The sequence below is a fragment of the Drosophila sechellia genome, chromosome 3R (genome assembly GCF_004382195.2).
Source record: "Drosophila sechellia strain sech25 chromosome 3R, ASM438219v1, whole genome shotgun sequence".
Lineage (NCBI taxonomy): Eukaryota > Metazoa > Arthropoda > Insecta > Diptera > Drosophilidae > Drosophila > Drosophila sechellia.
This window is the reverse complement of record NC_045952.1, coordinates 9,560,051-9,585,184: the sequence shown is the minus strand read 5'-3', so window position 1 is coordinate 9,585,184 and position 25,134 is coordinate 9,560,051. Positions and strand designations below refer to the sequence as shown.

The 25,134-nt window shown below is 46.5% G+C and overlaps 2 protein-coding genes across 4 annotated transcripts in view; one reads left to right on the top strand and one right to left on the bottom strand.

Annotated features, from left to right (window-relative positions):
- Nucleotides 1-61: 61 nt before the first annotated feature.
- LOC6620507 (trithorax group protein osa) lies at nucleotides 62-11,110 on the top strand. The gene is made up of 3 exons (XM_032722206.1): nucleotides 62-366; nucleotides 5,988-8,576; nucleotides 8,641-11,110. Exons 2-3 carry the CDS (start codon nucleotides 5,997-5,999, stop codon nucleotides 10,717-10,719), a joined length of 4,659 nt encoding a protein of 1,552 aa, XP_032578097.1. The 5' UTR covers nucleotides 62-366; nucleotides 5,988-5,996; the 3' UTR covers nucleotides 10,720-11,110.
- A 1,046-nt stretch (nucleotides 11,111-12,156) lies between these two features.
- The window catches only part of LOC6620511, a 47,925-nt gene continuing 34,947 nt past the window's right edge, over nucleotides 12,157-25,134 (bottom strand). The window contains exons 4-9 of one of the 3 annotated variants that reach the window (XM_032720313.1): nucleotides 16,794-16,992; nucleotides 16,649-16,734; nucleotides 16,320-16,572; nucleotides 14,464-16,259; nucleotides 14,134-14,182; nucleotides 13,813-13,905 (exon numbers count right to left, since the gene is read on the bottom strand). In XM_032720313.1, coding sequence (XP_032576204.1) covers nucleotides 14,161-14,182; nucleotides 14,464-16,259; nucleotides 16,320-16,572; nucleotides 16,649-16,734; nucleotides 16,794-16,992 — 2,356 coding nt within the window. In that variant the 3' untranslated portion in view covers nucleotides 13,813-13,905; nucleotides 14,134-14,160. Of the gene's footprint in view, nucleotides 13,906-14,133; nucleotides 14,183-14,463; nucleotides 16,260-16,319; nucleotides 16,576-16,648; nucleotides 16,735-16,793; nucleotides 16,993-25,134 lie in introns of all 3 variants that reach the window. The other 2 variants (XM_002044675.2, XM_032720312.1) reach the window with 2 other exon arrangements.

The following is a 25,134-nucleotide window of genomic DNA, read 5'->3' as shown; positions in this document are numbered from 1 at the left end:
TAATAAAAATTTCTTTTGTCGTCGCACAACTTCATTCAGTGTCTGGCCGTTGATGGCAACGGTCGCGTCGTGGTCTTCTCTTCAGATTCTTTCGCGGCAGAAATGCAAATACCAGAAATTCAATATTGAACGCGAGCCGAGAGAAAAGAAAAGTGCGAGACGTGTTTGGAAAATCGAATCGAATTTCGTACGGCACCGTCAACGGAAATCGCAACAACGGTAATTGTTGTGTGTGCCCGGTGAGCTCTTCCATTCGCCGCGAGTGTGCCAGTGTGAACTCTATTGGTTTCCCAAACAATCAACTAATTGTGGAATACTTAGGGCCATCGCAGCCAAGGATATCGACCAGGTTCAGCCAGTTTGCGGGTAAGATTTGTGGGTTAAGCGGTTAGGAATGCTTGTCGGCCATTACGGTTGCAGCTAATTAGCATGCTGCACTCGACAAAGCACAAAAAATAGGCAAACTGCAGCGGGCTGTTGCTGGTCACCAGCTGGAAATCAGGGCAGGCTCAGCAACCCACACGACGAGTTCGTGCCTTAAGTCTTTTGTTTGGCCTCCGCTTTTTTTTTTGTCGCCGGCCCTTGCACATATAGTGGAAAAACGTTACTTGACTTTTTGTGCAAGAGAATAATTATGTACGCAACTAACTTGCAAAAGACGGCTTTTTATTTTAGTCTAGATCTCGCGTTGCCTTACTTTCCTCTCCATCAAATTCGGATGACCTACAAATCGTGGACTACATGCTAATTGACGTTAACTTGTTTCCGAGATTCCGCATTCCGCTGGCCGAAAAATTGTCAGGTTCATTGACCATCGCCTGGCGTTATGTAAAGTGCAAAATAATTGAATTCTGGTAATGAATTCACACTTTGCATGAGTTTCAATGGATTGCGTGTCGGCGGCTGTTATGCACTGGGCGCGAATTATTCAATACACAGACGAGGAGATAACGAGATCAATTGGCAGCCAACCGTTAGCTAATTTATGACTTTCCCAAAAGGTCGGAGCAGCGTTCCCAATAGGGAAGGAGTCCACCGCCTGATTTATAGCCATCGCCAGCGACCCAAATTGAATCATACTATATGCTTAGCTATGCCGGGCAGAATCAGAATCAGAAGCAGATACAGAACTTGGAGCCAACCCATTTACTGGATGGCACGCGCGGGCGCAGCAATTTCTAATGCCGCAGCTATTGCAATTGCATTAAAAACAACCCAGCAAGCAGCCAAGTGAGCCAAAAAGCCAAGTGACCATAAAAGCCATGCCAGAGGCAGCAGGCCTAAACCAAATTACACTCGAGCTCTGGCCATTTATGGCTGCTTCTGCTCTGGCCGAGGAAGTCACACTTGGCCACCAAAAACGCACTGACAGCCTTGAAAGATTTATTGGCCGACCAGATCGGTGACGTGCGGCGATTCTGCAAAATGGGATACATCCATCGGCGAACATAGTCAATCATTGCGCTCGCTGCTTATCGGCCTTATCGCTGCTCTCTGAAATTGTTTTTCAAATCGGGCATCCGCGGCACTTTCCTTTTTATTTCGCCGACTGCAGCTCGTGCTTATGCTTTTGTTACACCGTGAAAAATATAATAAATCACTCACATACAGTAATAATTATTTAGAATTGCAAATCAATTTACAAAGCTATAGCTATGATTATGATAATTTTTTCGCTGTATTTAAAGTTTTGCCAACTATGCAGCTGTCACTCTGAGCTGACCAGCATTTATGTACGCTTTTTCTTCAAATCAGCACTTGAGCAGTTTCCATTTGATGGCTCGGACAGTACTTTAATAATAGCAATTCCATTGTAAAATTCATACGGTCTGCGCATGTGTGCAGCGCATAATTTCCTCGCTTTGTGCCATAAGTTGTTGTAAATTTCGATTCGCCGTCGTCGACTTCATTAAAACTAATAAAATAGCAACAAATTCAAGTTTTGGAGTGTATGTGTGTGGTGTGGTGTGTGTGTGGCATTTGAAGTGCTCGGCTTGAACTTCACACTCTGGCGGCAAGCTGAAAATTTCACCATTTCTCTTTGAAGAACCTGCAAATGCGTATTATTATAATTAAGATTTCAGGCACGTTGCCTTGACTTTCATTGCCATTTTTTTAGACGCGGTCAGCGGCTATTTCGGTTTATTGATTTTTAAGACATTCGACTTTTAGTTATTTATTTATGTATGTATTTATTTGTCTTCTTCTTCTGGCCTTAAGGAATTCCGCCTGTTTTGGCCAATGGGGTTATTCATTTCTATATGCTAATCGGCACTTAGCATGTGGGCGTCACTTTCTATCTTCACCAGCGAGAGAGCGGAAATCCGATCACGGATTTCCTTGACCGTTGATTGCTTTCGGTTTGCGGGAATTTGCTCGAAATTTCGTGTGATTGCAACACTCGAATGATTCACGAGACTTTGGCCAAGGTGTTTGCACTTGCCAACATTTGTTAAAGTTAACATCAGGCAACATCAGACCCCAGAGATCATAGCCGGGATTTATGGGTGTGTGTGTGGTGGCCAAGAGCGATTACGCACCTTAAAAAGTGAAATTTCTCGAGTTGTTTTGTTTCGCCTTCTCGTTTTTCGCCAGAAAGAAATGCAAATTAAATTCGAATGACTAAGACGGCGGCGATTTTGGGAATGGTATTAACCTAAGGCCATCAAAATGGAAACTGCCTAGGGTCGGGAAACTGACGCACGTTGTACACTGTTGAAAAAGGTAGTGATGAGCTCGACTGATTAAGCTATTAATCAATTGCGGCAAGTTACAAGCCAGAGATATAAAGATACAGTTTTTTAATAACTTTAACATTTATGCTAGCCTTTTTTATTTGTGTACTTATGTGCCTCAAGCATAGGGTTTCCAAGCCAGGCTTCGTCCACATTCCAGTCGCACTCGCCACCGACTGTTTGTCCAATGATCGCTAACGGGGTCAGCTGTGCTACGTACACGGGCTTTAGCCGCTTCGCTCGCAGACGTTGTTGGTTTATTTTGTGGTACCACCATTGGGTATTGGGTATCTGGCATCTGGTATCTGCCCGGCTGATTCACCGAAAAAGCAACAGCAACAGAAACAGTGGAAAAGAAGTGAAACAAACGTGAGGCAGACCGGCGGGCAGGAAGAAGACTGGCTTCCTCGGTATTTGGGATCAGAAGTTGCCTCATACGGCGGACAGCGGTGCCAAGGGGGCAATCAAAAATTTCACTGATTTTAATTATTTTATTTTTTTGATTTTGCGTCCTACCGTTCTGGTTTGGCTGCTTTTGCCGTTGCGTTGCGGTTAAAGTTGGGGCATAAATTCGGTAAGCCATAAATAATTCTCTCTGCCTGGCGCCGCACCACATCACATACAGCCGCAGCACAGGCAACAGCACTCAGAAGCTGAGCGAGAAATTTTTGACTGCCAAAAGTGAAAGTTGCAGCTGCTGCTGGCCGTGCCATTGAAAGAAATAAGAAATGTAGGAAAGCGCCGAGTCCCCCCCATCAATCCCCCGAATCTGGTTTAAAAATTAGCTCGCCAGAGACAGTTTAAGTTGAGTCTTAGGGTTTTTGGGAGCCCCTTTTCGAGATTGGCCCGGGTGTCTAATGACTCCGCTGGCTCTGCTCTTTTGTCAACATTGGCCGCAGGGGGCGAATTAAGCATTTTCGCTATTATGTGTTTCGTTTTGTCGTCGTAATTATGTTTACCACGCTTTTGATTGCCACTATTTCGGTGCCATTAAAACCTACACCTAATTGCTGTGGTCCGTAATAGACGTGCGACTTTTTCTGGGTGTCTTCCTCTGAAGAGCGACACTTCGCAGCGGGCGGGAGCAGGGGAAAGTTGTGGTGTTTATGCACTTTATGCCAACTTTATTGTGGGAACCGCGTCCGGTCGTCCGGAATGAGTTAATCAGAGAGCAGGGCGAATTGTGTAATGGGAAAGGAAAGTGCGGCAGGGAAGTGACAACGCTAATCCGCAGACTTCCTTGCCCAGGAAGTGGGTTAGCAATTGGGTTGGGTTCGTTGAACCCACCAAATTTGGAACTGGAATATCGCGACCAATAACTCGTTTCAAAATTCAAATTTAATTAAATTAGCACTTTCTACGCGACAAGAAAGCGGTGCCTAACATATTGAATAATAATTACAAACAATTAGCACAGTGACCCAGATGCGTAAATTATGAAAATGAAAATGCAGCACTGGCCGCCCAGAAAGGCCGCCTTCATCGGCGGCACTCATAATGGAAAGTGGCAATCAAGTGCGGCTCAAATGTGCAATGAAACCGTGTTCGCATATTCAAAGACTTGTTGACAAGAAGTTTGTGTCTTGAGTCTTTCGTTTGCCTCACGCATTTCATCGCTTTCGGGCGCGTGCTCTTTCAACAATCCAGCCAATCCATGACAGGTTTGCCATTCATTCGCCATTCGAAGTTCTACAGGAGGATGCTCTGTGGAATCTGCTCATGCCGCTGCTCTTCGGGTTGTTCTTTTTTATTAGCATACTGATAAAAGCGAACTTGGCCGTGTTAGCATGCGCGATGTGGACATTAATAAAGTGATGGAAAAAGCAAACAAGTTCCTAAATTGCGACCCAATTACCCAGTTAACCAGTCTGTTGATACAAGTTCTTCCACTCGCTCTTATGAATTACAGCCCATCGACGACGAGGCAGGCAAAATTGAGGCAAGCAAGCTTAGCATTTGCATAACACTTTGTCTGAAATCAAAGAACACAAGAAAGCACACAATCGCTGGCCAATTGACAATTGAAATGAAAGTTGGTAGATGGTAGAAAACACGCTGCACTCAAATGGCCAAGCACTTTGATCGCAATGATTTCGTGTGGTGGCACATGCCGCATGCAATCGAGAGGAAATCTAGACCATAATAATAACAGCGGCAATTTGGAGACACCACTGCCAATTGCCGCAATTGCACTTTCATCTGGGATTCTTGCTCGAACTGCTCGAATCCCAGTGAGCAGCAGTGTGTCTGCGGCTATCTGAATAAATTTCTACATGGCTTGATTGACAGTACGCGGCGATTAAGCGCATAATGAGCCTCGCTCCTGGCTGAATGGATTTGACATTGATGCTCTTATGGCTGCTCTCCGCCGTTGAGTCAGTCATAATTAGCGCTGGGTATTTCGGCTGGGTGACATTATCGATGTAGTATTTGATTGAATGAAAGTTGAACTGTGTATTTGAAAGTGAATTTCTTGTCACGGCAGAAGAAGCGGCGAATCGAAAGCACTGGCGGCGGCCCAATCGATTTCGGATCTTTTGGCTCTTTTGGCTCATTTTCTGTGGTTCTGCAGCCATCGCTGAGCATTAGACAATAGCAAACGTGTGTTGGTTAGGCCAGCGGCTGGCATTTGGCTCGTTTGACATAACCACCACAATGAGCGACCACCACAACAAGCCACAACTCCCAGACGGGTTTTCCACTCGCTGCAAAAACTGGCTGCTCACATTTGGTAAAATTTCACTTTTTCCTTTTATTTGCTTGCTGGCCGCAACTATTGCAGCAGCTTTTTATGAAAATCAAAGCAATCCCATGCAGTCACTTGTCGACCAGAGTCAGTGCCAAATTGGGAGTGCACCAGTTGTGTTGTTAATTGTAAGCGACACTGCCAGCCGATGTTTTGATCAGCAATCATAACCCATCCGAAGGCCACAAACGAATAGTACTGGGCTCTTTGTTTTGGCCAAAACACTTCTCGCTAAGAAGCAGACACGGTCATGTCTCAATTAAGCCAACCTACGACGGCGCTTGGTCTGCTGACAAATTGCCGAGTGTCCGGACTCGAAGCAGCAACACCAGCAATCTCAGCCGACTGGCTGCACTTTTCGCACCATAAATGTGGAAGCGGTCCGTTGTCAAAGCGTTTGAAGTGACAGCGGCCTTGTGCAGACTCTGAAATCAAGAGTGGTTTCGGCTTGGGCGGAAGGTCTGCGATTCAAACAAAAAGTTTTAATTTCGTTTCTCTCATTGCAGCCAATCGAAATGGGAGGCAGTAGCAACTCAGGGTTGCTGCTGACACTATTGTTGCTGCTGTGCACAGCAGCAACATCGAGCGGTGAGTCCACCACCGAGACTCCATCGGCCCTGTTGCCCTTGGAAGCCAGGAGTGCTGACGTCTCCGGCGAGGAAGATGTCATCTCTACAAGCTATGTGCTGCCCAATCAGATTTTCAACGAGGGAAAACCGTACTATGCCCGCCAGGATCCCGTGTCTGGTCAGCTGGACTTCAGTGCCAAGAAACCGGCAGGAATTCAGCCGGAGGCCAATGAGGTGCTGGATCCCAACGAGAAGATCGTGCTGAGTGGCGGCAGTTCGCCCAACATACACGACTTTTTGAACCTGCCCGTGAAGTACTCCTCATCGAAGTTTGTTTATCCGCTGGTCTCCAGTTCGTATGCCAACTTAAAGTACCAGGGCAGTAACAAGAATTACATAACCAACAAGAAACCCACTTCGGTGGTGGCTCCTGTTACACCACCACCGCCCAACTATCATAGTTCGAACTTCTTCACGGTGCCAACTACTAAGCTAACTGCAGTGACACCCACGGCAGGAGCTTACTATCCTAGTAGTCCCTCCACCAGCACCAGCACCAGCACCACCACGTCTACAACGACAACCACAACAATAACCACAACTCGGGGAACTTTGCCCCCTTCGAGGAAACCAGTTACCACAACTACAACTACGGCTCCAACCAGCCCGGCGGCCAAGTACACCACCACGTCAAGACGCCCCATTCCTTTGCAGACTGTTTCCACGACCCCACAACCTCCGCGCACCAGTACCACCCGTAAGAAGTTTATGCCGACCAAGAAGTACAGTCCCACGGTGCCCAGCACTAGTGGCAGGCCAACGGTTGGGCAAGAGGATCAGCGTCCGGTGAAGTCATCGCCCAGACCAACTCCCAGCAGCATCGATGTGGCCCTCACCACACACCATGCCACGCCGCAGGCAGCTATCTTCCCTACGGAGCCTGCCACAACCACCAAGATGTACACCACATCGAGCACAAGTGCACCTGTGGTATTCACCGAAGGACCCACGCCCCCACCCGCCTTTAGTCCCATTCCGGGAACTGGTATTCCCAACCTGGATCCAGCCGACGTTTATCACACGCTGGGACAGAAGAACACAAAGGCGGAGGAGCAGCAACAGCTGCAACTGGAAAAGCAGCATCAGATGCAGAAGCAACAGCAAATACAGCAGCAGCAATATCAGGAGCAGCAGCAACACCAATATGAACAGCAGCAGTATCAGCTGCAATTGGAGAAGCAGCACCTGGAAAAGCAGAAGCATCCGTACCAGCAGCAACTGGAAAAACAGCAACAGCAGCAGCAGCAACAACATAACCAACAGCAACACCAACAGCAACAACATCAGCAACAACATCAGCAACACCAACAGCAACAACATCAGCAACAGCAACATCAACAGCAGCAGCAACATCAGCCACTACCGCCAACTCTGCAACAGCAACCATCTCCGCCTAAACCTCCCATGACACTCAGCGATATATTCAATAGCTTGGCTGAAGAGGAATCCAATGTGGCCCAGAACTACCAACAGAACCAAGGATTCGATGCCCAGGGCAATCTCATTCAGCCCATTGCACCATCCAAGCCATCGCCCTTCGCCATGCAGCAGCCAGGAACTCAGCAGCAGGCAGGAACACAGCAACCAGCACCACATCAGCGACCCAGTCCCAACGAGCAGAAGGTGATCTCTGGTAGCCAGGAGAACTACAGCAATGAGTACGTCTCCTACCAGGTGCAGCAGCCGAACATGATGCAATACCGACCTGTGCCGGGCCAGATCAATAATGTGGTGATTTCGCCGGGACAACAGTCAGCCTCTTTCGTTCTCGGCAGTCAGGTGCAACAGGTTAGCGTGGGCCATCCGAGCATTGAGAAGGAACCACTGTCCGCCAAGGACACGCCAGGTGTTCAATATGGTCAGGTGATCAACGAAGACATTGGCAACATTAACAGACCCCTCAAGGAACCACTGCCTCCGCCACCGAACTTCCAACAGATGCCAAGCATCCAGCAGAACTCAAACTTCCATCAGAACGCAAATGTGGCGACATCGGGCGCACCTGGAACCGGTTCCTATCAAGAGCCACCACCAGAGGCACCGACTCTCTATCAACAGCTTCCCCTAATCGGTTCCAACAAGCGACCATCAAAGAAACCCGTGACCAAACCCGAGCAGCATTCTCATCCCTACCCACCACAGCAATCTTCGACCCCACAGAAACCACAGCCAACTCCGCCGGTTTTGATGCAGGGAGAGGATACCAAGGAACTTCTTGTCTCCACCAACATTCGTTTCCCAGCCCAGGGAGAAGAGTCATTGGAACTGCCCTCCTCCGCTGTGATGCAAGGTCCTCCGGCGGGACCAAGCATTAATGGCCATGCACAACCATTAAGTCTACAGCAAATTCAGCACTCGAATCCTGTTGTCTTTCCCAAGCCCATGGATGAAGTAGCTCCTGGCAGCGCCAGTGTGCAGATCCAGCAGCACGAAGTGCTTAACCTCAGCCAGCAGAAACAACCATTGGTAGGTCCCTGGTTTAGTATAATCAAATAATCGTTTTATAATATATTCAAATCCTCATCCATAGAAATTCCCTGCTCAACAGCCTGGCGAGCAACCCTCTCTGGAAATGGAGCCACCTCCGCGATACCCAACCACAGTGCCAGCTCATGCGCCACCGACTCCTGGCAAGCGACCACTGGGTACTCCGCCACCTTCCAACTTCTATAACGAGTACAACCGGAAATCACAAAACGGACCCCGTCCAAGCAATCTGCCAAATATTTTGCCACAGTTCCGCCCGAATGCCAAGATTTCCAGCGGACATCCACCTGCCTTAAAGCAGGAACCGGGCAACATCCGTCTGCCTCAGCAAGGTGGTCTCGGTCCCAAACGTCCTTATAATCCTGCGATGCAACCTCAGTTTGCCCATCGCCGTCAGCCTTTGCACCAGCAGCATCAGCAAATGATGCAGAAGCGATATCCCATGAATCGCATCTCGGAGTATCCCGTGGGGCCCGGTCCAGGAGGAGATGTTAATAGGAGAATTTACAGACTTCCCCCGTATGGAGGACAGAATGTGCCCTATCTTCCCGATCACATGTATCCCCGTCGCCCCCAGGGCCCTGGCCCATTAAGATCCGTTGATGGCTATCCCGCTGAGCGACATGCACCTTCATCGGAACCCTACAAAACGATCGATGCCGAGGCAGCTGCAGACTTCGAGGAAGAAGATCTGGTGATCAACGATCCGCCACAGCCCGTGACACCTGGCAAGGATCGCAAGGGAGCGGAGGAGACGAAACTAGAGCCAGTGGTCACATTACAAATGCTGCAGTCCCAAAAGAAGGCTGTGAGCCTGCCTGGCGATGATACGGGCGCAGGAGAGATCCAGGTCACGGCCGACAACGATCCCCAGGAAGCTGAGGCCTCCAAGCTCAGCCAGCAAAAGCTGGATCCCAGCGGCATGTATGTTGTCTTTCCGATGAAGAGTGCAGAAAAGGGACAAAGCGAAGGCGATGCTCCCTCAGCTCCAGCTGAGTACCAGAATACTCCCTTCTCCGTGATTCGCGATCAGCCCCAGGAACCCATTCTCAAAAACAAAAAGCCGCAATCCCTGCAGCAGCAAAACAAGGCACAGCAAGTTCCCAAAGATAAGTTCCCCTATCCCATCGAGAAGCCAGACCCATCCTTTTCAGAGCTCCACCCCGAATCGCAGACTTCTGTTTCGGGAGTCCTCGTGGCCCCAAGGATCATTACGGGAGCTATGGGCACTGGGACAGAGACACCCATAGCAATTGCGTACACGCCCACAGAGCCGAATCCATTCCGCCACGAACAGGGGCAGAAATTCTCCAATATCAATCTGGCCACGTCGGTGATCAACGAGATCCGACAGGACACCCAGACGGAGGAGGGCCTGAGCAGTGATTTCGATCTGCGTGGCCAGAACTTCGAGAAGGACTTCATGGCACCATTTTACCCAAGTGTGAGCCTAGGTGGTGCCAGTGGAGCTGCAGCATTAAATCCAGCGGCGCCGAGTAACTGGAACATTCTGCCATCGACCACGGATCAGGCGATCTATGAGAAGAACAACATTAACCGGGCTGATGTGGAACCCACAGAGCAAAAGAAACCAGAAGAGGAGCAGCCCACAGCTAGTCCGCTGGTAGCGGAGAAACCTTCTGAAATGGACAGCTTCCAGCCACAACTTCAAGGTGGCTTCAAACCCATTTACCCACCGGGATACAAACACGTTGAGCAAGTGGAACAGGAAGAGATCGCAGGTGCCAAGAAAGCTGGCAAGGACCAGCCAATCGCATTGCCACTGATGGGCACCACAGCCAAACCTTCGACATCAGCATCACCAGTTAGCAGCAGTAGCAGTAGTTCCACCTCAACATCCTCTACCACATCCACGACCTCAACGACCCATCCACCCGGAGTAACGAAGTCCGATGTCACACTGGCCACCACCAAGGCGCCGGCAATCAGCACGAAGCCCACGCAGCGCAAGAAGTCCACCTTTGAGACGAGTCTGGCGGCCTTGCTCTTCGGAGACGAGGACGAGGAGGATGGAGCACGCAAGTCCGCCGAGCTACCGAAGGCCCAAGTCGGACCCAGAAATGTGCCCCGAATGGGTCCCCGAAGTCTGACGTTGAGCTAAGCGGATCCGAGGATCCCCGAAACTAGTTTAGTCCAATTTTAGTTTGTATTATTTATTCAAAGTTTATGAGACAGCAGGGATACGCCCTGCCTAGAGGTAGACCATGTGGTAATCTAGTTCTGTTCTACAGCTTATAGTTACTAAGCTCACCTTTCCAGATATATAGACCATCGCCACCAACGAACACTACGCCCCACGATCCCAGCGACTTTTGCGAGTCTGATTTGAAATGCGAATCACTTGAACTTTCTCATTTGACTCCCGAATCGTCGGAAATGAGATAAAAGCTTTTTACTCAATTTAAAAACATAAACTAAAAAAGTACTCACAATTTACCCAATTACTGTACCATAGAAAACCATGAAAAATAAACATAAATCTGATATAATAATCAAAGTCGTTGAAAATGTCTTTTTTTTTAAGAAATTGGCGGAAAACAAGTACCGTGAAAATTAAACAAACAGAACTGAAATTTTATTTTTTCCTAATAGACATAATAACTTTTTACTCATCTTAAACAAATTTTACAGTAAAATATTTTTTCAGTGTATACTTTTAGGATGATAAAGTTAATGATCTTGGAGGCTATACTTACACGACGAACCTGGTTAACGTTATCCAATATTGATAAATAATAGAATCGGTGGATTTACTATATCAGTATATTTATTATACGAGTACATTAATTCAGTTTACAGTTTTACAAAATTATTTGTTTGCCTGACATGTTTTCGTTCTTCGTTTATAAATTTACGTTTTTTTTAACATCTGTTAAAAGTCGAAATTAATTTCGTTTGTGTCTGGGATGGACTGCGATTTCAATGTTGATAATAATATATATATATATAATACTTATTCGTCATCGAGCCAAGTCGGTCGGTAAAGTGCATTAAAATGATTGATTGGCAACCGGAAATGAATTTTAAATTCATGATTTTCTAATGTTTTGGCTTTACTTAGAACCCATTAACAAGACCATGCAATGAGGTTGATGTGTTATGATCAAATGGACGACTTAAATTTCTTAACAATCTTTATATGTACACATATCGTTCTTTATCTACAACTGACACGGAAGTCGCACTTATCTTAATTAATTGTTTAATTTTCTGTTCAACAGTGTCTAAGTTGGTAAAGTAAGATGCTTCAGTTGGAGGCAATATTTCCTAAAGAATTCTTGATAATATATTCAATTTACGGATATATTTTCCTATCATCAGTATAATGGAAACTACTAGCCAATTGAAAAATGATGGCTCAGTCTTCGCCTTGCTCTTGCAATATATGTTTTAATTGAAGTATAATTGCAGCCAAATTTCATTTACCATATAAGTTCGATTGTAAAGGACACACAGAAAGAAATAAAACAAAATATCATGTCCCATAATACTCTTTATAAAATCTGAATTTACCAGCCAATATATGAAATTCATCTGCTGGGTGTAATGTATACTTATGTATTTATTTGTAATGCAGATACCCACATATTTGTAACGTAAGAATCTAAAACTAAAGTCATAAGTCGTGTTTAAGCCGAACGGGATTGGCCAATGATAAGTGTTCTTGCTTCTCGAATCGATCCGGGATCATCTGTACAATTTTCGAGGGAAAGGGGGCTTCAAGTCTTAAAACCTCAAGTCTACGTAAATATTTAAATTGGACCTTACGCGGTAATTAATCGTTACAGGTAAAATGTATATATTGCAATATGCCATTTTATGTATAAATGTGTGTATATTTGTATTGTATTTTAAACATAATATTTTTATACAGAGTTTAGACAAAATCAAATAAATAGCGCGATAAACTTAAAATTATATGTAAATGTATTCATAAAGAATAGCTATGCCATTTCATAGGAGTTTACCAGCGACAGATAATTATTAAGAATAAATACTTTCCATGATTGGTTTTTAGAATAATCGCTAATTTAGCATAATATATGTAGCGAAGTAAATTTGAAGGACTAGGAACCAGTACGACGTATGATTATGTTTATGAATATGCTTATTAATGGTAATTATATATAATTTTTTAACTTATACAAACGAAATGGGTTCTCTTATTGTAAGAGCGTGCATAATTTTTAGTAGAACATTTTGACTTACTTACAATTGCGCTCTATACACTTGACAATAAGGAAATAAACTATTTACTTACAAATTAAACTTTTAGGCATCGTAAACTAACCAACTTTTGTGGGCAAAATTATTTGCGATTATTTTTTGTATTTTTATCAAGTGGTACTGCCAGGTATAAAGGAATCGTGTGTGGGGATACAAATCTCAAAGAATCGAACAAATAAGTTATTAAATATGAATCAGGTCGGGGTTTTCATCACAAGGTCACCCCAGCTAGCCGCCTTGCTGTTGCTTCTTTTTGTCGAATATGGGAAGCTTCGACTTGACCGCACCCTCGCACACCATCATCCTTTGCTGCGCCGGCTTCTTGTCCAGATCGAAGCACAGGCCATCCGCGTTCAGGTGCCGCTTGAAGTCCGAATAGCGACGCGACTCGTAGGAAAGGTAGTTGGAACCCAGGGCAGAGGCAGCCACAGCAGCTGCTACCGTCCCGTTCCCATTGCGATGGTGCACCGAAGGCGGCGAGGAGTCCTGTCGCTTCCGCTCGAAATACTCCACTATCTTGGCGATCTGTGCGGATCTGGTGCTGGGCAGTGCCGTGAAGGAGCGGTCGTCCCAGAGTAGGGAGTCAGAGCCGGCCAAGCTACTTATATCATCGGAGCTATCCGTGTAGATGGACGAGGTGCGGTTCTTACAGTACAATAGTTGATTCGTTGCAAAAGGACTGCGCTGGAGCAGAGTATGTATCTCCGAGTCTAGAGCCAGTCGATTGATCAGGCTCGCCGTAGCCGCCATTTGGGATTCGCTGCCGTTCCCGCTGAGCAACGCATGGTGGCAAGTGTATCGTCGCTGGTGTGTGCGCCGCGATGCCACAATGTCCGCGTCCAAGTCATCCATCGAGTCCAACGCTGTGGATGATGAGGTATTTCCACCGATCACAGCGGGATCATTGTCGATCAGCAGCACCGACGAGGATGTCGAGGACGTATCGTTGAGCAAGTGGCTCTGCTGTTGTTGCTGGGCCGCTGCAGCGGTTGCAGTTACTGCGGCATTCGATGTCGAGGTGGCGTAGTAGCAGCAGCGACACAAACTCGCCAGTTTATCGCTAAAAGATAAAAATATAATCAGTAACTGGTTGGCAAGAACACAAATACAGCAGGCCCTACTTAATGTACCAAAAACATCAGACAAACAACATTCGAATAGCTTTTAAAATGCTTAATGGCTTTGTGATGAACATCGACTAATAAGATGGTGTTACACAAATAGCACGATCAAGAAAAAAGTGACTTATGATTGTGAGTTTTATGCTTTAGCTAAACAAGTCACTTACGTTGCTTGTGCGTTAGGTTCTCGATATTTATACCGTGGCTGTGTTTAACCTGGGGTATGCCGAAATAATTATCATATATGCAACATTTTTCAAATTTAAGTTTGTATACTTATATTCACAGATCATTTAGCTAACATCTAATACATCCATCATAAAAATCTAGTTTGATTCTGATAAATACAATAAAAGTTTCTAAGCTATTTAAGATACAATATAGTAATTACAATTCAGTTAAATTGAAATCCATACATTTAAGAGATTTACTCGAAAGTCTTTTTCTAATACGGTACGATTTTACGAGGCAAGTTTAAAAATATCTAATGTACTCACTTGATTTCACTATCTGCACTGACGCATGCATCGAGCATAAGCTGGGTCTTCAATTTCTCATAGCAGCAGTTGCTACTGTTGCCCCCGCCGCCGCAACCAAACCCCAACGATCCAATCCCGTTCAGCTGCCGTCCGAAACTGTTGTTGGTTATCGCCGCATCGGACTCTTCGTTAAAGCACGAGAAGAAGCCACTTTCTATGGAGTCCCGCCTCGTTAGGTTCGTCTTCAAGGGAAGCTGCTCACACGAGTTCTTCAATTCGTTCAGATCGCAGGTGTTTTTGAGTTCGTCGAGCTCAAGATCAGTGCAGGATGAAACGGACACCGGGGTCTCCACCAACCTGGTTGAGCAGCCAGACATGGGAGTGGGCAAAGCCTGCGCCGCGGCTGTTGCACCGCCACTCGCTTGCTCTTTTGATTTCTTGGCGCTTTCAGTCAGATCCTCACACGAATTGGACACACCCACTGACGCAGTCAACGTGATTGTAGATGCGCTGGCCTTCAGTAGAGTTGGACTCTCGAATTCACCAGTACTGGTACTTTTCATGCTGGTGCCATTGGAGCCGCGAAAAAGCGGATGCGTATACAAGGAATTCGCGCGGTATTTTCGAGCCGTTGGCACAGTGGACGGACGCACGGCGCTGTCATCGCTGCTCGATTCCGCATCTGCACAGTTGCCACCGCCATCGGGATCCTCACCTTCCGAATTGCAATCATCGCAGTCATCCTCATCGGCTGGCAATGCTATTGGTGGTGGTGCAGCACTGGTAACTGCTGGGGGAGCACCATTGCTGATTCGCTGAGGAAGTCGAAGCTCGATGGCGCTGTATTTGCGCGTCATATGCGGCGACACAGGCAGGCTCTTTGGTTCACTGGGCGTTGCTGCCGATGCCTTGTCATTAAGTTTTCCCGTTGCTGTCTCATCCGTACTCGTTCCTCCACCCTGAGCCACGGCTTTACTCTGCATGGCGGCCAGTTCTTTAAAGAACGGCGCTAGCATCTCGAAGCATGAGCTGAATAGATCTCCCACACCTGCTGCATAGGTCTTCGGATTGGCGTCCAGGATTTTCTTGACACCACGCAGTTGCGCCAGCGCTTCAAACGGATTCGGTTTAGAGCCGTTGTGATCCTTTTCAGATGTCGGCTTGTACTGTGGATCCTTTAGACACATAGTTTCGCCCACTTTGCGCAGCGTGAGTACCGCCGGAACGGGCTTGGGAAGCGGTGGGGGATCTGGAATAGACGTGGCGGGCAACTGAACCGAGGAAAGCTGCCTTGGGGGCGTGGGTGAATGTGTGGAGGAGCGCTGTCGTTGCATCTGATGACACCGCGCCTTGTCACTTGGCGACGTGTGCATGGGGAAGTGGATGATGTTCTCGCTTAGCGAGCGCCGGTGCAACAAGATCTCGGCCTCCAATTTCTGAGTAGCCCGTCGGACTCTAGATTTCAGGATATGATCATCAAAGCCACTGCTTCCAGCAGATCCATTTGGCGTTCCCGGAAGCGCAGCAGAAGCAGACTTTTTACTTGGAAATCGGAAGCCATCCTCGTCCACTTCCTGTAGATGTCGCGGTGTTAAAGTGCCAGCAGGAGCAGTACAAATAGTGGCCACCGTGGGTACTGATGCTCGGGGTGTCAACGTTACGTTCTCCGAATCACTGCCTCCGGGAGAGCAATTGATTAACTCCAGGGAACTGAGTGGGCTCGCTCCGGCCGACGACTCGTGCTCGTATTTCTCCAGCAGCAAAGTCAACTTTTTGGTGGCATCGTGGAACGTGGGTCGGCTCTTGGCATCGTACTGTAAGTTATCGGAAAGGTTAAAACACATTCTTACATTGATTATAATTCCAAAACTCACCAGACAGCAGTAGAAGGCCAGGCGTAAAAACACAGGAGGAGTATCCATCGGACACAATTCTACAAATGCCAGGTAGTCCAGTCCAAACGACGCCGTGCGCGGCATCATATCCGGGTCCGCTTCGATGCGGGCTATGATCTCGCACTGAATGATGCCAAAGGAGAAGACATCGCTTGTCTGGTCGTACCACTGGCCCTTCAGGCACTCCGGACTGACCCAATACGGTGAGCCGACTGTCTCAAGGCGTGATTTTCTGCTGCAAGCAAGCCCATTTTGGATTCGTTTAATTAGAGTACAAGGATGTTGCGTATAGACCAGGATATACTTACGATTTGACTGGTATCTTTGCGGCTAGACCAAAGTCACCCACTACAGCTTCGTACTGATCGTTGGCCAGATTGCGAATAAGTACATTCTGAATGAAGAATCGAATTAGTATACTAATTATTGGTGCTCCTTGCAGTTAGAGCTCACCTTGCTCGTCAGATCCCTGTGAAAGATGCCCGCGTCGTGAACGTAGGACATGCCGCGCGCTATACCCAGCGCCAGTCTTATCTTCTGCGTGGCGCTGAGCACCACCTCCTTGTTGGCCAGCAGCTGCTCCAGGGAGCCGCCGTTGATGTACTCGGTCAGGGCGTGCAGTTGGCCCTCCTGCACGCAAACGCCCATGAAGCTGAAGCGAGAGAGGAAGGAACACGCTTAGTTAAAGTTTGCCACTGCAGTGCAACTATTCGGTGCGACCCGAAAAAGTTTCACTTTCAATCACACAACTTGACGGGCACTGCAACTCCGCGGACCCCAGATTTCTTATCGCCGATCGACATGCAATCGGCCACCCCCCACTGGTTGTTGGCATTGTTTCAGCCTTGATTCGATGCAAAATGAAATTGTAATTCGAATCCCCCGATGCGACAGGAGCACGCAATAAAAAGAGAAAGTTTTCCCTTGAATGGACACACAGCTCCTTGGGAGTGGGAGTGAGGATGGAATGGAATCTCCTAGGATTTAAAGAACAAAGAAACCACTTCCTAAGCACTCATCTCCGCTTCCTGCTCAGACAATGTCAATGACTCCTAAGCCTATGGAGCTCGCTCACCAGCAGCCAGCCACCGACTCACTCCTGGTGGCAGCACAATCTGAGGTCACCAGGCTCGGCAGCCGGAACTGTAAGCTTATTAAGAAAATGGCAACGCATGCGTCTACCTTCTGCTAACTCCACTCCTTCCTCGAAACTTTGTGCAGCCAGGTAAAAAAGGCGAACCGCTGCCAGACAGGGCTGACGTGGTGATGCTTCAAGGTGACAATGAACTTTAGCGTACTATGGATACCCTTATAATCAGGGTAGTTATATAAAAAACCTTTGGTTAATCATGCTGAGATGTTCTTGTAGAATCTATACCTAATATTTCCAGTCGATTAGCGCATGTGACTGAAGTCCCGTGCAGGTGTTCAGTACGTACATACAAATGCCATATCGATAAGGGTTCACTTCCATTCCGTCTTCTGTCAAATGGTCTAATCGGACGTGCAGTCTTTATCTGCGCACATGTTTCTTTTTGGCCAGCCCCAGGTTATAGCCATGGCCCAAAAGAGTTGGCCAAATGGTTCCAAACTCTGCGTCGTGTGCCAGATAAGCTCTATCGCCTATAAAATATAATCGCCACTCTGCCCGGCACAAACTCAAGTGGCGTTTGAAAAGTTTGACTTAAGTTTATGTGCTCGATTGGGCCATTAGTTCTTCGCTCATAATAAATATTTATTTAATTAGTTCAACCGCAGAGCAGCGTAAATCCCTAATAAATTTAGCAAACGGTGTGTGGGTTGGAAATAATTGCTTCGAACACGCAACCCGTCACCCCATCCACCGCAGAACAGACACCTTTCCGTCAGGCTGTCAATAAGGATACGACAACAGGGTCTCCAGGGTGCGACTGGACGCGTGACGTCAGGGCACTGGCAATCAAATGTTATGGCCACCCCGACGCCGTTTTAACAACCGAAGGGTCTCAACGCATTAACATACGAGTTGCAAAGGGGTTGGCCTAGACCACCAGTTGCATCGCTTGCCGACTGGCATTGGGAATCACAGCAGCCCGATGGAATCATAGGCGGTCTGCGGGGAAGCTTAATTGAAATCAGTCAGGTCACTGGCTTTCCGGCACTTAAACATGGTCCTGGAGTTCAGGTGAGAACAGTACAGTGGAAACCGTACAAAATGAACTGCTTGTTATATACGGAGTAGAATGTGACTATTTAAAACCAATCATGGATTAAATAAATATTTTTTATTTCAAAATTTGAATGGAATCGATTGAGTGGTTTCTGTTCATAAGGTATATCTATACGCTTTTGTAACTCAATTAGTTGGTTCTCAGAAAATCCATCTGCAAGGGATCGACTGTATTACAATGCGTTATTACGCTGCATAAAAAATGGAAATGTCTTGGCCAAGAGGGCATGACCCTTTTTATATTTTCTTGATAGATGCCACGCCAGTGTGTGGTAGACACATGTCAGCCCTTCAGACAGCCCAAGGGCTCGGCCCGGCGCGGATCTGAAATGAAGTTATCACAAAGGCGAGACAAACTCGCTGATCCCAGGTGTTGACGGCGAAGGCAGGGGCTCCAAGGCCCGCGGGTTTTTGTCTGCTGCACATCCTCTTTACAGCAGGAGAGACACACCTCTGCCCCCCAACCACTCTTCCCGCGACTCGTGACCGTGGGTGCAGCAGGCTGCACTTCCATTTGCATGACCATCGCCGGGATTTACGGTTCTAATTCAATTTATTTCCCTGCGTGATACACGATTAGCGCCCCGAGTGAGTGTACCCCTCACCCACCGCATGCCCTTTTCCTGCCCATTAGCGGCTTACATTAAGAGGATTTGCCTGCAGTTAACACCTTTAATGTGCGCTCTAAGCCGTTCTCAACTCAACGTGGTTTTGAAGAAGAGATCTGTTGACGGAAAGGATTTAATTGAAAAGCACAGAAACTGGTTTCGAATTTAAAATGAGAGTGGCTTCCAACAACGTTTGATTGCACGTAAAGTACTTTGTTAATTGGGCAGTTAATTTATAACGCATTCATCAGCATGGGTGCAATGTTATTTTCGGAACGCGAAAAGATTAATTAATTATCAAAAGGGGCGAAGGCAGAGCCATTTGCAGTGGGCGTCGCCAGACATTTTGAGGCGGGTTCGTCGACATCAAGCAGCATGGCCTGCAAATGCAAAGCAGTCAGTAGCTGGCCAAAAGATGAGGAGGAGGAGGTCCCAAAGGCGAAGGTGTCTCCATTCCATTCCATTCCATTCTCTAGCAGGAAATGAATACACGTCGAGGGGCCCACTTGTGAAGCTGCAGCTGAGGATGCCGGGAGCAGGAAGCTAAACCTACTCAAGCGGTTATAAGCCTCTGGAACTGCCGAAGAATCATTGTTCTGGCAGCATTTAGTTTTTCATTTTCATTTTCAATTTGTTCTTTTTTTTTTCTTTCGCCAGCATTTTCGCCAGTTTTCCACAGTTTTTACCCTGTGATGTGGTGTTAAATTGAAATGTGCTGCATGGCTAGGTGTTACAATATTTGTTACGAGCATCACACTGTTTTCCCGGGAAACGCTGTACCTTCAACAGTCGGCAAATCGTCAGCCGGCATTTCTCTTGCAAGTTGCAATGAAAACCATAAATTGACACGTTTGCACGTTTCTCTCCCAAGACTGCGTCAATTGCTTTCCCAGACTTTTCACAGACGGAGTCGTCGTAGTAGTCCAACTAAGTCCGCTAACTGCCGCTGGCCAGGAGGCCAAGCCAGCCAGCTTGGTTATTAGATGGACTAATAAAGTAAAAAATCCCGCTGGAATTCTTTCACCCGTGTGTTGCAACAGCCGCCACCGTCGCCGTCGAAGCATTTTATGTTGGCAAATCGAATTGGAGCATTGAAGCATTTTGCGCTTAATTGAAAATTATTACCACAACATCAGTGGCAGCAACAGACATTGCAACTGCAGCAGCAGCAGCAGCAACAACAGCAGCAGCGGCACGATCGCGGGGTTAAAAGGTTGACACAAAGTAAACAAAATTCGCTTTTAGGCAAACAGCAAATAACCCAAGACCAGGCCCAATGCCCAACTTCCAAATGAGAGACGGTGGCACTGGAGCAGCAGCCGCCGCCGGGGGCGTGGCAATGGGCGTTATAAATGGTCCTAAACGCTGCCAACTGCAATTACCATTCGGCATTTGCTGCTGTCGGGTAGTAACAACAGCAACAGCAGCAGCATTGCGAAATGAAATGATTGAATTTGGTTTTCAATTAGAAAAATATGCAAAACGTGATGCGAAAATTATGCAGATTGCAGCTGCAGCAGCAACAGCAGCGGCGGCAACAGCAACAGCAGCAGCGACATCCAACATCCAACAGTGGCTGCCACAACTTCCTCTTCTTGTTTTCAATGCTGACCGATTTTCAATCTAGTGGAAGCTGGTGCAGCCCAAAAAGAAAGCTCATATATCGCGGTGTGTTGCATAAATCTGAATATCTAATGCTCGCTTTTTGTTGTGCAAAATTGATTGAAGTGTATTGAAATTGATTGAAAGTTGATGACATAATTTCGTGCATACGAAAAACGCAGGCCAGAGACAAAAGACAATGGCCAAACGCAAACGCAAATTGGAAGTGAATGTTGGCAGTCAGCCGGGCCAAAGATGAATGTTTTATGGGACATTGTGCCTGCCTGACACGTTTATTTACCATTTTACGGCTCTATTTTGTTTAGCTCATTTTATCATGCGGAAGTTGACAATTACACAAGTGCGATTTATGCAGACAAATATGAGACGATTTATTGCTGGGAGATAAACTAACTAAAAATCCAGCGGATGCACGGTAGTGAGTAATTGCTGTCAAGAAACTTGTTACAACACGGCATCTGCAGCACGCAAGTTGAACAAAAAAAAAAAAAAGAAAACAAAATGGAATGCAAGGCAGGCTCTCATTAAATTGCAATCTGTATCTGTATCTGCATCTGCATCTGCATCTGTTGCCGAAAAAACAGCTGGTTATTGTGCGATACATATTACTCATGCTCTTGCTCATTTTTTGGGGTACATCAATCCTGCTGCTCTTCTTTTTATACTTTTACATGTGTTAGCACTTACAGCGGCGACAACAACACAATGTAATAATAATAATAATAATGCCGTGGGTTCAATGACTTGCAATTGCGTCGCATTGTCTTGGGTACTATATACAAATCATTGTGGCTGAGACATAAAGCATTACCAAAATAAATAAAAACAACAGCAATATGCATAGCCCAGTTTTGGGTCACTGAGTTTAGTTGTGCTTGGCATTGCCAAAAAGGCCAAAAACTCTCTTCCTTCCCCCCAAAGTGGATGATCCATTGATAATTGCTGGCTCTATGGAATGCATAATTCAGTGTTTACATTATCGGTTTAAATTTAGACAACACCTACATACTCTACGCTCCATAAATAGGCGGAAAATCCGTGATGCAAATACTGCAGATACATTGACGTCAATCGAATTCAAATCGAACAAACTGATCATCACGGGCGTCTGCAAAACAAGCTGCCTAATGAATTTGCGCGCGACAGTTTACCAGGCCATGTTGATCATCAATCAGAAATTAACCCAATTTAGCTTTCTTGCACTGCCTGCAATGGTGGCAACGATCCGTGCCACACGGCAAAACACGGAGGCAGCAGAGCAGCTTCAATTACAGACCATCGATCGACAATTGACAAACCACAATCGACGAGCAAACATGAAAAGCTGCGCTGATAAAAGTGCGCTGCAAGTAGTCAACCAGTCTGGCAGTCCCGCCGTCCAGGGTATCCATTAAGCAATAAAAAGAAATGTTTATATGGCCGCAATCACATGACACGCTCTCTTTCGGCCTCGTGTTGCTGGATGTTGCAGCTAGTGTTGCTGCTGCAGCAGGTGTTGCTGCTGCAACTTGTCAAAGTCTGAAGAGTCTGGTAACTGTACAAGCTACCCGGCGGCCAGAAATTAAGGACTCAATTTGGCCAGACACTAAATTCCCCATTATACTATACACATATAGAACTTAATTATATATGCAACGATTTCGGAATTCACTCAAACTGCTGGCGCGCTGCATGAATGGCCAATTTAACCCATCTTGCACAATAAAATTCTCATTAAATTGTCAACAATTTTTTTTGCCCGTTCTCGGCAATCTTTTCATTAGCCCAACAATGTGCCACCGCCGCCAATGGGGGCGCCCATTGAATTCAAGGCCAGCCATCTCAGTTTATTGGCAAGCATTTCATTTTGCCTCGCGTTTCATAAAAGGGGAAAGAAATGAGCCGCCAACGCTCGGCGACACACAAATCAAGCCAAGACAAATAATGGCCGAGAGACAACAATGTGCAGTGGCCCCTCTCGAAAAATGGAGGCTTGTGGCAAACACATCATCGCATCTATACTATGCCATACCATACCATACTACACCATTGTATACTACCTATATGCAGGCATTCCGCCACCACAGACGACCTTCAAGTGACGCCGCGTCTCGACTCATCGCAAGATGAGTGGTGGTAGCTCAATCTGACTGACTGGCTATCGAGTCATTCAATTAAGTGCAATCTGACCTTAGTGGCCACCTCTTGCAACGCCAACGCCGTGTTTATATCAATAGCTGAGCGGACTGATTGCCCAAGTCGCTTTAGATCGGGGTCAAAGCTGAACTGCAACTCGTGCGGAAGGGAGGGCTGAGAGCTCAGTGGTCCAATATGCTGGGTTAGCACCTTAAGTCATTAACCCGCGCGCATTTGCATTCGCATGCCAACAATTTGTCAACATTTGCCCACAACTTATCACCTGCTCAGCATAGCAGCCAGGCGCAAAGATCAAGTGCCGCCGCCAAAGCAAAAGCTAAAACAGCAGCTCCAGCGGAATTTCCACCATTGTTTGCCGGGCCAAGAACTGTCACATGTCTTTGCGCGGGCTAAGTCGCGTTAAATGAGCGTTTAAATGGCTGTAAGCCAAAGCGGCAGCTTGTTTACCATTCCCCTGCTCGGTTGTTACAAGTGGAGTACACAGTTGTTGTTTCACCAGTTGATATATAAATGTATATACCATAAAAAAAAGGGAACCCGGCGCCATCAGCGTCATCGCTATGTTTACATTCACAGAAAGCCACTCAATAATGTAAGTCAACTTGCAATGGGATTTGTGAGTCAAACGTTGGGTATGCTGCAGTGCATCATCAAGAGTTACGTAGTAAATAGTATTAAATAAAGGGGATATAAGGTATCCAATAATATAAATAATATATTATTACTTAATAAGAAAATGATATCAAGCTTAGAGATTAATGCATACCTTCGATGATAAGTCACCTATCTGCTTGATTACATTTTCTAATTCTTATATTTTGAATACCCATTTCAATTCATGTTTAATTTTGGAAACCAGTCCCTAAAAACAAATACTACTACTACAATTAGCCAAATTTTCGCAGTGCATTAGTGGTGTTGCTGGGTAGCAGAGCATGGAGCAGACTATCTGTCAAGTTGGTGGCAGCCTGGGAGCGGCGACAGTTACAAGCCATGCCATGTGGGTGGGTGGGTGCCGTTGCTCCAGTGGGCCAATAGAGAGGCAGGGTAGGGAATGCCATTCGCAATTGCCCGACTCGCTGGCTGTTCTCATTGTGCGACATTCTGCATTACGGCGGGCGCGTGATAAGCCCATAAAAAATAATGGCCGCCAACGGCAACCACTAAACTAACTATCCTCAGTCGAGTGTGTTGTGAGAGTTTCAGTTTCAGTTTCAGTTTCTGTTTTGTGGCCAATAAGTCAGCGATTCGGGCGTGGGTGTGCATACTATGCGAGTCATTGCAGTAGTGCTACATGGCGTGCTGCCGGCTAGAAAGGCGGTTTCAATTACCCAAAAGATTAGTTCTATTGACGCTCGACTGCATCGGCATTACACTGAGGAGGATGCAACGGTACAGCTAGTTCTGGCTGCCAATCAATAGGCTTCATTAGCCGGATCGGAATGGATCGCATCGGATCGGATCGGATCGGATCATGGAAGGCCGCCATGGGAGGCGGTCCGCATGGACGCCCAGCGGTGTAGCTGTTAAAATTTGACAGTTAGCCGACAGCCGCGATCGTTAGGCATCATTAAACGCGCCCGCCAACAAGAGCAGCGCCTAACTAACTAACTAACTGACTACTAACTGCCAGTCAGTCAGCCCGGTCAGTCAGTTGATCATTTGGACGACCTGGAAGCGAAGTGTTTAGCGATCCACGTCACTGATAAAATCACAAACGCGGATCGAGGATCGCGGATATGAGCGGGATTCAATCGCGCGGAACAGGCAGAGGTACTAGTACTAGTACCTACATGCATACACTGAGGCAAATCAAAAGGCTGTTAAATACACATGAAATTACATATTACAATTGATTGATATTAGGGTCTATAAAGCAAATAACGATCTTATTTGAATGGTCATTAAATAAGTTATGCCCATTTCCTGGAGATCTATTGTAAAACTAAATATCTTTTGAGGGGTTTCAAAATTTGGATAAATAAATGTTAATTCTATACATTGTTCTTGATTGCAACTACTTGTTCTCGCAGTGTCGCATTAATTGGCCCCAGTGTAAATATATAAATAACTTTGCTGCAGGGGATCCATAAAACAAAGAATTAAATGCGTGCGCCTGAATTTTAACTTCACTATCCATCCAGTCGACCGATGGCGCCACAGCTGCATTCCAGAGTTTTCAGAAATTTTCATTTAGTGCCGACGAATAAAGAAGAGT